The sequence below is a fragment of the Scyliorhinus torazame genome, chromosome 6 (genome assembly GCF_047496885.1).
Source record: "Scyliorhinus torazame isolate Kashiwa2021f chromosome 6, sScyTor2.1, whole genome shotgun sequence".
In the NCBI taxonomy this organism is placed as follows: Eukaryota; Metazoa; Chordata; class Chondrichthyes; order Carcharhiniformes; family Scyliorhinidae; genus Scyliorhinus; species Scyliorhinus torazame.
The window spans coordinates 247397435-247410456 of record NC_092712.1 but is presented as its reverse complement, the minus strand read 5'-3'; the positions used below and the strand labels follow the sequence as shown (position 1 = coordinate 247410456).

The 13022-nt window shown below is 49.3% G+C and overlaps 1 protein-coding gene across 1 annotated transcript in view; it reads left to right on the top strand.

Annotated features, from left to right (window-relative positions):
• LOC140425366 (reticulophagy regulator 1-like) overlaps positions 1-13022 on the top strand; it is a 132163-nt gene that overhangs the window by 53695 nt on the left and 65446 nt on the right. Inside the window, exon 3 of the mRNA XM_072509558.1 lies at positions 935-1019. Within this exon, the coding sequence (XP_072365659.1) occupies positions 935-1019 (85 nt within the window). The remainder of the gene's footprint in view (positions 1-934; positions 1020-13022) is intronic.

Sequence of the window (13022 nt, the reverse complement as noted above, 5' to 3'; positions counted from 1 at the left end):
GCTTTGCGCTGTTTGTAAATGAGTTTGACAAATAATTATTGAATTTCAAAATTATTTTAATCTGTAGACTGCTGTCCCACATGCAAGCTATATCAAAGTTACCTGAATTTCCTTGCTTTTATTCAAACCGAAGTTCCAAATGTTGACATTTAGGCCGGGATTCACCGATTTCGCGGCCAAGTGTTGACGCCGCTGTCAAAACCGGCGTGAGTGACGCCGGCGTCAACTGGCCTCCAGGCTCAGTAATTCTCCTGTTCTTCAGGGGCTAGAATGGCGGTGGAGTGCTGCGCACTGGTCCGGCGCTGAAAGCCGGCCCCACACGACCAGCTCGGATCCGAGCATGCGCGCGACGGCCATCTCCACGCCGGCGCATGCGCGTGGTTGCCGTCTCCGCGCCGGCGCGGAGCAGCATGTCGGCGACCGAACAGCGGGCCAGCGCGGCATGAGGTAGGCCCCCTCCAGATCATGCCCGCCGATCGGAAGCCCGCGTTCGCGGGCCTGGACCCCGTGGAGGCCCCCCCCTCCCGGAGTCAGATCCCCCCCGCCTCCCCCACCAGGACGTCCACATCGGCCGCGGGTCCGGGCTCCCACTGGGTGGTACCAGGTCTGAACCATGCTGGCAGAACTTGGCGGGAGTTCGGCCTGTCGCGTGCGGAGAATCACCTCGGGAGCCTATTTCAGCGGCCCTGCAACCGGCGCCGTGCGGTCGCGATTGGTGGCAATTCTCCGGTCGCCAGAGAATCGGCGTCGGAGCGGCGGGACGGGATTCTCGCGCCCCCGGTGATTCTCTGAACCGGCGCGGGCTCGGAGAAACCCGGCCATAATGTTCCAGCAATTATTCATGTCATGCAAATGTCTTTTTCTCTTGCAGTTTCTGACATATGGCAATCTGATAACCTTTCTTTCTATTCCTTCCTCCAACCCACGCCTCCAGTTTTGTCTCCTTGTTTGCAGCCTCTGTACATTTTGTGCAGTTATTGGGCGCTACATTCCTGGGGCTCTGGTATCATACTTCTTGTGTAAGTATACTTGCTGTAATTTTGAGACCAATTTTGATAAGTCTAGCTGCTTTTGTTATACATGTTCTCACCAGGTTAACTTGCAGACAGCTTCGCCATATCTTGTGAGAATTCTAATACTATTTTGCTTAACGATTGACAGGTCTAGCAACCCATTTGTGCAACATGACAGAAATCCATTTAATCTGCGGAATGATTTTATTCACTCATATCTCATTATTACAAACTAGTTTTTGTGTGCTTGGAAACAGTACGTTCTAATTAATTACTCTGCTTTTAACTAGTTAGCACTTGTTTATTATATTGACTTCCTTTTGCCTTTTTAGAAAATACAGAAACTCTTGTTCTTTTCAACGTGTAAGCCTAAAATACTCATCTTGTGTTTCTAGTCAGCGTGAGGATAAAGCATTCACGGGTCAGATCAGGAACAGCATAAAGTAGAAATTAAGCGGTTCAAGCGTTTACCAAATGTGTCTCAACTACAACATCCCATCAGAATGGTGTAATCTATTTTTCCGACCATTTTAAACATCCTTGTAATTTAACAGAAGCAAGTCTGAACTGTTTTAAACTTTAACTATTAAGAAGCAACTGCCTAATATTATTACCCAATTCTATACCCTGCCCTACTAACTTGTCATTCTCTCTCTCCTTCTTTTCCCCGACTGTTTCATTTAAAGCCCTCTCTACCAGTCTAGTTATAAAATTTGCCAGAACACTGATCCCTGCACAGTTCAGGTGAAGACCATTAGAAAGAGTATAGATCCCACTTTATCCAACTGCCCCAACGCATCGAAACTCATTTCTTCCACACTGATTTCTCATTCGTCTCTCTAATCTTCTTCGTCCTATATCAATTTGTTCATGGCTCAGATAATAATCCAGAGATTATTACCTTTTAAGGTTTTGGTTTCGAATTTAGCCCCTAGTTGCACATGCAGAACATGTACATAGATCCCTGAAAGTTGCCACCCAGGTTGATAGGGTGGTGAAGAAGGCCTATGGAGTGTTGGCCTTTATTGGTAGAGGGATTGAGTTCCGGAGTCAGGAGGTCATGTTGCAGCTGTACAGAACTCTGGTACGGCCGCATTTGGAGTATTGCGTACAGTTCTGGTCACCGCATTATAGGAAGGACGTGGAGGCTTTGGAGTGGGTGCAGAGGAGATTTACCAGGATGTTGCCTGGTATGGAGGGAAAATCTTATGAGGAAAGGCTGATGGACTTGAGGTTGTTTTCGTTGGAGAGAAGAAGGTTAAGAGGAGACTTAATAGAGGCATACAAAATGATCAGGGGGTTGGATAGGGTGGACAGTGAGAGCCTTCTCCCGCGGATGGAAATGGCTGGCACGAGGGGACATAACTTTAAACTGAGGGGTAATAGATATAGGACAGAGGTCAGAGGTAGATTCTTTACGCAAAGAGTAGTGAGGCCGTGGAATGCCCTACCTGCTACAGTAGTGAACTCGCCAACATTGAGGGCATTTAAAAGTTTATTGGATAAACATATGGATGATAATGGTATAGTGTAGGTTAGATGGCTTTTGTTTCGGTGCAACATCGTGGGCCGAAGGGCCTGTACTGCGCTGTATTGTTCTATGTTCTATGCAGAAGATACGGAGGCTGGGGATTGAGGGTGATTTAGAGATGTGGATCAGAAATTGGCTAGCTGAAAGAAGACAGAGGGTGGTGGTTGATGGGAAATGTTCAGAATGGAGTTCAGTTACAAGTGGCGTACCACAAGGATCTGTTCTGGGGCCGTTGCTGTTTGTCATTTTTATCAATGACCTAGAGGAGGGCGCAGAAGGGTGGGTGAGTAAATTTGCAGACGACACTAAAGTCGGTGGTGTTGTCGACAGTGCGGAAGGATGTAGCAGGTTACAGAGGGACATAGATAAGCTGCAGAGCTGGGCTGAGAGGTGGCAAATGGAGTTTAATGTAGAGAAGTGTGAGGTGATTCACTTTGGAAGGAATAACAGGAATGCGGAATATTTGGCTAATGGTAAAGTTCTTGGAAGTGTGGATGAGCAGAGGGCTCTAGATGTCCATGTACATAGATCCCTGAAAGTTGCCACCCAGGTTGATAGGGTTGTGAAGAAGGCCTATGGAGCGTTGGCCTTTATTGGTAGAGGGATTGAGTTCCGGAGTCATGAGGACATGTTGCAGCTGTACAAAACTCTGGTACGGCCGCATTTGGAGTATTGCGTACAGTTCTGGTCACCGCATTATAGGAAGGACGTGGAAGCTTTGGAGCGGGTGCAGAGGAGATTTACCAGGATGTTGCCTGGTATGGAAGGAAAATCTTATGAGGAAAGGCTGATGGACTTGAGGTTGTTTTCGTTAGAGAGAAGAAGGTTAAGAGGAGACTTAATAGAGGCATACAAACTGATCAGGGGGTTAGATAGGGTGGACAGTGAGAGCCTTCTCCCGCGGATGGAAATGGCTAGCACGAGGGGACATAGCCTTAAACTGAGGGGTAATAGATATAGGACAGAGGTCAGAGGTAGGTTCTTTACGCAAAGAGTGGTGAGGCCGTGGAATGCCCTACCTGCAACAGTAGTGAACTCGCCAACATTGAGGGCATTTAAAAGTTTATTGGATAAGCATATGGATGATAATGGCATAGTGTAGGTTAGATGGCTTTTGGTTTTTGACTTCCCATGTCGGTGCAACATCGTGGGCCGAAGGGCCTGTACTGCGCTGTATCGTTCTATGTTCTATGTTCTATCTTTGCTATCCAAACCCTGGCAACATCACCATTTGGACTCGGGCTCCCTGCTGCAAAGAACTGTGTCAATCTCCTGACGATACTGTCTCCTACATTTCTACTTACTCACCCACTTGAATGGTTTTCTGTATCATGGCCAATTCGTCCATCCACCTTGCAGCCCCTGCTCTCATCCATACAAGCTGCAACAACCTTGAACCTGTTGGACAATTGCAAAAAGTGAGACTCTTCCACTTCAACCTTCTCAGTTCTGTGATCTGCCTCACTCGCAGTCAAAACCTTTTGGCTCTGACCACTGAACAAATCAGAAGACCCTATTCTCTGGTGTTACTGCCTTTGGAATGAAGTAACCAGGTAACTCCTCACGCCCCCATGCATCACAGTGTCCGGAACTTGTCCTCCAGCTTGTTGGCTCTGAGCAGACTCTGCAGATGTGGTTACCTTGGGATCACCCTGAGGTCCACCAGTTCCCATATACTGCAGCAGTATTAATTAATTTATCCTTAATTCATTTTATAATTAAATAAACCCTACTACTAATAATCTTTATTACTCCTATGCACCTTAGTATTACAAATAGAACCATAGATTTACTGATACATTACCCACATTTCAGAAAGTAATTGAGAACCTGTTTCCCCCGTGATGTCACACTGATTTCCCAGAATGCGATCGGTTTGGATGCACAGACGAGAGAACTCTATTAAATAATTCCTCTGCCGCTCTCTTCCTCCGCGCTCTTTTAAATAATTCCTCTGCTGCTCTCTTCCTCCGTGCTCTCTTAAATAATTCCTCTGCTGCTATCTTCCTCCGCGCTCTTTTAAATAGATCCTTTGCCGCTTTCTCCCTCCATGCTCTTTTAAATAATTTCTCTACCGTTCTCTCTCCCTCCCTCTGCGTGCTCTTTTAAATGATGATTTAAGAAACAAATGAATGCCTGTGGACATGTGGTTAGAAAGTTGGGCTGGGAACTTCCGGGTGCGGCGATGACCAGCTAAGTCGCACGTTTCGGCAGCTCCCGTTGGAACGGACTTTTGGGCTCTTAATAGGAGCCCCAACGGCAATTTAAACAGCCAAAAACACTGTGCGGTAAACCAGAAGGGAATCCCCCCGGACACGCATGGATAAGGGAGAGGATAGCGGCCGGATTGCGGAGGATCCTCTGGAGCAGCGGCAAGGAAGGGAAGCTCAAAGCAAGATGGCGTCGGAAGGTGGCCGTTTGTTATGGGGCCCAGACCAACAAGAGTCCCTGCGGCGCTGTGTGGAAGAGCTGAAGAAGGAGTTGAAGAAGGAGCTGTTGGCCCCGATATTACAGGCGATTGAAGGGCTAAAGGAGGAGCAGAGGACCCAAGAGCTGGAGCTTCGGGTCGTGAAGGCAAAGGCTGCTGAAAATGAAGATGAAATACAGAGTCTGGTGGTGAAGACAGAGACGCACGAGGCCCAGCACAAAAGGTGTGTGGAAAGGTTGGAAGTACTGGAGAATAATTCGAGGATGAAGAATTTAAGAGTCCTGGGTCTTCCCGAAGGCGCAGAAGGGGCGGACGTCGGGACATATGTGAGCACGATGCTTCACTCGCTAATGGGATCGGGCCCTTTGGAGGTGGAGGGAGCTGATCGAGTTCTGGCGCGAAGACCGAAGGCTGGAGAAATACCTCGAGCTATAGTGGCGAGGTTTCTCCGCTACAATGACAGAGAGACAGTCCTCAGATGGGCGAAGAAAACTCGGAGCTGTAGGTGGGAGAACGCGGTGATCCGCGTATACCAGGATTGGAGTGCGAAGGAGGGCAAGCTTTAATCGGGCTAAGACGGTGCTTCACAAAAAGAAGATCTAGTTTGGAATGTTGCAACCGGCGAGATTGTGGGTCACACACCAAGGGAAGCACCACTACTTTGAGACGGCAGAAGAGGCGTGGACATTCATTGTGGACGAGAAGCTGGAATAGTCTGGCGAGAGAAAGAGTTTTTGGGACAAAGTGGTGGGGTATTTATGTGGGCGAGAAAAGGGGGGGGGGGATGATTTTTCAATTTGTTAATTTTGTGATCCTGTAACTTTTCTCTCTTCCCCATGTTGGGGGGCGGGGGGGGGGGAGTATGAGGAACTGTGGGTGTCGGCCATTAGGGGCGGGGCCGAGTGGGAAACGCGGGCTTTGTTCCCGCGCTATGGTAATTATGGCGGGAACAGGGACGCAGGAAGGAGGGGGCCTCGCACAGTGGGGGCCGAGGACAAGGGGGGAAGCCGAGGTCAGCCAGAGTTCGCTGACTTCTGGGAGCAACATGGGGGGTGCAACTACACTAGCGGGGGATCTAGCGGAGGGGGGGGTTAACTGGGTTGCTGCTGCTAAGGAGAAGGGGGAGCTGTTATGGGATGGGGTGGTCGAGGCGGGAGGGTGCCGTCGGGGGGATATACGGGTACGTGGGAACCGGGTGAGGAGCTGGGTTAAAAAAGGGGCTGGCTAGTCGACAAGGGAGGGGGGGGTAAAGAGCCCCCCAACCCGGCTGATCACGTGGAACGTGAGAGGGCTGAACGGGCCGATTAAAAGGGCACGGGTACTCACACACCTAAAGAAATTAAAGGCAGATGTGGTTATGTTGCAGGAGACGCATCTGAAACTGATAGACCAGGTCAAACTACGTAAAGGATGGGTGGGGCAGGTGTTTCATTCGGGTTTAGATGTGAAGAACAGGGGGGTGGCTATCTTAGTGGGGAAACGGGTACTGTTTGAGGCAAAGACCATAGTGGCGGATAGTGGGGTAGATATGTGATGGTGAGTGGCAGATTGCAAGGGGAGGCGGTGGTTCTGGTGAACGTATACGCCCCGAACTGGGATGATGCGAATTTTATGAGGTGTATGTTGGGACGTATCCCGGACCTGGAGGCGGGAAAGTTGGTAATGGGGGGAGACTTCAATACGGTGCTTGATCCAGGGCTGGACCGGTCGAGGTCCAGGACCGGGAGGAGGCCGGCAGCGGCCAGGGTGCTCAAGGACTTCATGGAGCAGATGGGAGGGGTAGACCCCTGGAGATTTAGTAGGCCTAGGAGTAAGGAGTTCTCATTTTTCTCCCATGTTCACAAAGTATACTCACGGATAGACCTTTTTGTCTTGGGAAGGGCACTGATTCCGAAGGTGACAGGGACGGAATATACAGCCATAGCCATTTCGGACCACGCTCCACATTGGGTAGACCTGGAGGTAGGAGAGGAAAAAGAACAGCACCCACTCTGGAGAATGGATATGGGCTTATTGGCGGATGAGGGGGTATGTTTAAGGGTGAGGGGGTGCATCGAAAGGTACTTGGAGCTTAATGACAATGGAGAGGTTCAGGTGGGAGTGGTCTGGGAGGCGTTGAAGGCGGTGGTTAGGGGGGAACTGATATCCATAAGGGCACATAAAGGGAAGCAAGAGGGTAAAGAAAAGGAGCGATTGTTGAAAGAACTTTTGAGGGTGGACAGGCAATATGCGGAGGCACCGGAGGAGGGACTGTACAGGGAAAGACAAAGGCTACATGTGGAATTTGACCTGCTGACCACGGGTAAGGCAGAGGCACAGTGGAGGAGGGCACAGGGTGTACAGTATGAGTATGGAGAGAAGGCGAGTCGACTACTGGCCCACCAATTGAGGAAGAGGGGAGCAGCGAGGGAGATAGGTGGGGTGAGAGATGAGGAGGGAGAGATGGAACGGGGAGCGGAGAGAGTGAGCGGGGTGTTCAAGGCATTTTATGAGAGGTTATATAAGGCTCAGCCCCCGGAAGGGAAGGAGGGAATGATGTGTTTCTTGGATCAGCTGGAATTCCCTAAGGTGGAGGAGCAGGAGAGGGTGGGACTGGGAGCACAGATTGAGATGGAGGAGGTGGTAAAAGGGATTGGGAGCATGCAGGCGGGGAAGGCCCCGGGACCGGATGGATTCCCGGTGGAATTTTATAGGAAATATATGGACCTACTGGCCCCGCTTTTGAAGAGAACCTTTAATGAGGCCAGGGAAAGGGGGCAGCTGCCCCCGACTATGTCGGAGGCAACGATATCGCTCCTTTTGAAGAAGGAAAAAGACCCACTGCAGTGTGGGTCCTACAGGCCCATTTCCCTTTTAAATGTAGATGCTAAGCTCCTGGCCAAGGTGATGGCGACGAGGATAGAGGACTGTGTCCCTGGGGTGGTCCATGAGGATCAAACTGGGTTTGTTAAGGGGAGACAGCTTAACACGAACATACGGAGGTTGCTAGGGGTAATGATGATGCCCCCACCAGAGGGGGAGGCGGAGATAGTGGTGGCGATGGACACCGAGGAAGCATTCGACAGAGTGGAGTGGGATTATCTGTGGGAGGTGCTGAGGAGATTTGGTTTTGGAGAATGGTTTATTGGATGGGTACAGCTGCTGTATAGGGCCCCGGTGGCGAGCGTGGTCACGAACAGACAGAGGTCTGACTACTTCCGTCTTCATAGAGGGACGAGGCAGGGGTGTCCCCTGTCTCCGTTACTGTTTGCATTGGCGATTGAGCCCCTGGGGCATTGAGGGGCTCCAGGAAGTGGAGGGGAGTACTCAGGGGAGGAGAAGAACACCGGGTATCTTTGTATTCAGATGATTTATTGCTGTATGTTGCGGACCCAGTGGAGGGGATGCCTGAGATAATGCAGACACTCAGGGAGTTTGGGGAATTTTCGGGGTGCAAATTGAATATGGGGAAGAGTGAGTTGTTTGTGGTGCATCCGGGGGAGCAGAGCAGGGGAATAGATGACTTACCGCTGAGGAAGGTAACAAGAGATTTCCGGTACTTAGGGATTCAGATAGCCAGGAGTTGGGGAACCTTACATAGGCTTAATTGAACATGATTGGTGGAACAGATGGAGGAGGATTTTAAGAGATGGGACATGATGCCCCTGTCACTGGTGGGTAGGGTGCAGGCGGTCAAAATGGTAGTCCTCCCGAGATTCCTTTTTGTGTTTCAGTGCCTTCCGGTGATGGTCACGAAGGCTTTTTTCAAGAAAATTGAGTTTTGTGTGGGCCGTTCTCCCCGATGAAATACACCACAAGTCCAGTGGTGGTGGCAACACTAAAAATTTGGGGGCAGTGGAGACGACATAGGGGAAGGGCGGGAGCCTCGGTGCGGTCCCCGATAAGAAATAACCATAGGTTTGTCCCGGGGAGAATGGATGGGGGATTTGGAGTATGGCAGAGAGCTGGGGTTGTGCAACTGAGAGATCTGTTCGTAGACGGGACATTTGCGAGTCTGGGAGCGCTGACGGAAAAATATGGGTTGCCCCAAGGGAATGAATTTCGATACATGCAACTGAGGGCTTTTGCGAGGCAGCAGGTGAGGGAATTCCCACAGCTCCCGACGCAGGAGATTCAAGATAGAGTGATCTCAGGGACATGGGTGGGGGATGGTAGGGTGTCGGATATATACAGGGAAATGAGGGACGAGGGGGAGATCATGGTGGATGAGCTGAAGGGGAAATGGGAAGAAGAGCTGGGGGAAGAGATTGAGGAGGGGCTGTGGGCTGATGCCCTACGTAGGGTAAACTCGTCGTCCTCGTGCGCCAGGCTAAGCCTGATACAATTCAAAGTTTTACACAGGGCGCATATGACCAGAGCAAGGCTCAGTAAATTTTTCGGGGTGGAGGATAGGTGTGGGAGATGCTCGAGAAGCCCAGCAAACCACACCCACATGTTTTGGTCATGTCCGGCACTGCAGGGGTTCTGGGTGGGGGTGGCAAAGGTGCTTTCGAAGGTGGTGGGGGTCCGGGTCAAGCCAGGCTGGGGGTTGGCTATATTTGGGGTTGCAGAAGAGCCGGGAGTGCAGGAGGCGAAAGAGGCTGATGTCTTGGCCTTTGCGTCCCTAGTAGCCCGGCGAAGGATATTGCTTATGTGGAAGGAAGCCAAACCCCCGGGCGTGGAGACCTGGATAAATGACATGGCAGGGTTTATAAAACTAGAACGGATAAGGTTCGCACTAAGGGGTTCGGCTCAAGGGTTCACCAGGAGGTGGCAACCGTTCATTGACTACCTCGCAGAACGATAAAGGAAATGGGAAGGTAACAGCAGCAACCCAGGGGGGAGGGGGGGGGGGGGGGTAGGGAGGGCTCGGGTGGGTCCTCAGGGGTGTTTTTGTATAGATATTTGTACTAGGTTATGTAGAATGGATTGTTTGATATTATTTTTGGAGAGTTATTAGTTTTGTTATGGCAGTTGCCATTTAGTTTATATATTATTTATTTATTTGTTAAAACGGCCACTGTTATTTATATTGTTTTATTGTTGTAAAAAGGAAAACCTTTGTATTGTTTTGTTTGGCCGAAAAATTTGAATAAAATATATATTTTTTTAAAAAGAGAGTAGGGCTGGCAGTAAAGCATATGCGAAGAATTACACAATTAGATATGCGAAAATAAAATTTCATATGTTAAAAAAAATGTTGGGTACAATTGATGGAACAAGTCACAAATTCAGTCAATTTTACACAGATCTAAATATACGAACAGACATCATTTTCCAAACAGGAAAGGAAAGGTCACCCTGTTAGGGGTTTTCTATAGGCCTCCGAAAAGTTCCAGAGATGTAGAGGAAAGGATTGCAAAGATGATTCTGGATAGGAGCGAAAGCAACAGGGTAGTTGTTATGGGGGACTTTAACTTTCCAAATATTGACTGGAAACGCTATAGTTTGAGTACTTTAGATGGGTCCGTTTTTGTCCAATGTGTGCAGGAGGGTTTCCTGACACAGCATGTAGATAGGCCAACGAGAGGCAAGGCCGTATTGGATTTGGTACTGGGTAATGAACCAGGACAGGTGTTAGATTTGGAGGTAGGTGAGCACTTTGGTGATAGTGACCACAATTCGATTACGTTTACTTTAGTGATGGAAAGGGATAGGTATATACCGCAGGGCAAGAGTTATATCTGGGGGAAAGGCAATTATGATGCGATGAGGCAAGACCTAGGATTCATCGGATGGAGAGGAAAACTGCAGAGGATGGGCACAATGGAAATGTGGCGCTTGTTCAAGGAACAGCTACTGCGTGTCCTTGATAAGTATGTGCCTGTCAGGCAGGGAGGAAGTGGTCGAGCAAGGGAACCGTGGTTTACTAAGGCAGTCAAAACACTTGTCAAGAGGAAGAAGGAGGCTTATGTAAAGATCAGACATGAAGGTTCAGTAAGGGCGCTCGAGAGTTACAAGTTAGCTAGGAAGGACCTAAAGAGAGAGCTAAGAAGAGCCAGGAGGGGACATGGGAAGTCTTTGGCAGGTAGGATCAAGGATAACCCTAAAGCTTTCTATAGATATGTCAGGAATAAAAGAATGACTAGGGTAAGAGTAGGGCCAGTCAAGGACAGTAGTGGGAAGTTGTGCTTGGAGTCCGAGGAGATAGGAGAGGTGCTAAATGAATATTTTTCGTCAGTATTTTTCGTCAGCAGATCCTCGCTGTCTTCAGGGGATGTCCCGGAGAACTAGAGAATAGCCAATGTTGTTCCTCTGTTTAAGAAGGGTAGCAAGGATAATCCCGGGAACTACAGGCCGGTGAGCCTTACTTCAGTGGTAGGGAAATTACTGGAGAGAATTCTTCGAGACAGGATCTACTCCCATTTGGAAGCAATTAGTGAGAGGCAGCACGGTTTTGTGAAGGGGAGGTCGTGTCTCACTAACTTGATAGAGTTTTTCGAGGAGGTCACTAAGATGATTGATGCAGGTAGGGCAGTGGATGTTGTCTATATGGACTTCAGTAAGGCCTTTGACAAGGTCCCTCATGGTAGACTAGTACAAAAGGTGAAGTCACACGGGATCAGGGGTGAGCTGGCAAGGTGGATACAGAACTGGCTAGGCCATAGAAGGCAGAGAGTAGCAATGGAAGGATGCTTTTCTCACTGGAGGGCTGTGACCAGTGGTGTTCCACAGGGATCAGTGCTGGGACCTTTGCTCTTTGTAGTATATATAAATGATTTGGAGGAAAATGTAACTGGTCTGATTAGTAAGTTTGCAGACGACACAAAGGTTGGTGGAATTGCGGATAGCGATGAGGACTGTCGGAGGATACAGCAGGATTTAGATTGTTTGGAGACTTGGGCGGAGAGATGGCAGATGGAGTTTAATCCGGACAAATGTGAGGTAATGCATTTTGGAAGGTCTAATGCAGGTAGGGAATATACAGTGAATGGTAGAACCCTCAAGAGTATTGAAAGTCAAAGAGATCTAGGAGTACAGGTCCACAGGTCATTGAAAGGGGCAACACAGGTGGAGAAGGTAGTCAAGAAGGCATACGGCATGCTTGCCTTCATTGGCCGGGGCATTGAGTATAAGAATTGGCAAGTCATGTTGCAGCTGTATAGAACCTTAGTTAGGCCACACTTGGAGTATAGTGTTCAATTCTGGTCGCCACACTACCAGAAGGATGTGGAGGCTTTAGAGAGGGTGCAGAAGAGATTTACCAGAATGTTGCCTGGTATGGAGGGCATTAGCTATGAGGAGCGGTTGAATAAACTCGGTTTGTTCTCACTGGAACGAAGGAGGTTGAGGGGAGACCTGATAGAGGTATACAAAATTATGAGGGGCATAGACAGAGTGGATAGTCAGAGGCTTTTCCCCAGGGTAGAGGGGTCAATTACTAGGGGGCATAGGTTTAAGGTGAGAGGGGCAAGGTTTAGAGTAGATGTACGAGGCAAGTTTTTTACGCAGAGGGTAGTGGGTGCCTGGAACTCGCTACCGGAGGAGGTGGTGGAAGCAGGGACGATAGTGACATTTAAGGGGCATCTTGACAAATACATGAATAGGATGGGAATAGAGGGATACGGACCCAGGAAGTGTAGAAGATTGTAGTTTAGTCGGGCAGCATGGTCGGCACGGGTTTGGAGGGCCGAAGGGCCTGTTCCTGTGCTGTACATTTCTTTGTTCTTTGTTCTAGTATTCACACAGGAGAAAGACAATGTTGTCGAGGAGAATACTGAGATTCAGGCTACTAGACTAGAAGGGCTTGAGGTTCATAAGGAGGAGGTGTTAACAATTCTGGAAAGGGTGAAAATAGATAAGTGTAGCGGGTTCCTTCTTGTTTTACTCCACTACTGGGCCGATATCTGGGGTTTGTATATCTGTGTGTGTCTCTCTCCAGCTGGCACTGAAACTTCAGAGACCAGGGGATGCCGCACTGGGGCACCTCCGCGGGAGAGAGCACTGAATCAAGCCTGCCGTTTATTCCTAACCGGAATCCTGAGGCTTATATCGCACAGATATCCAGACCCCCACCAATGCCCAGGTGATTCTCTCTCTTGCCGGTGGTAAAACACCCACCCGGTCCCTA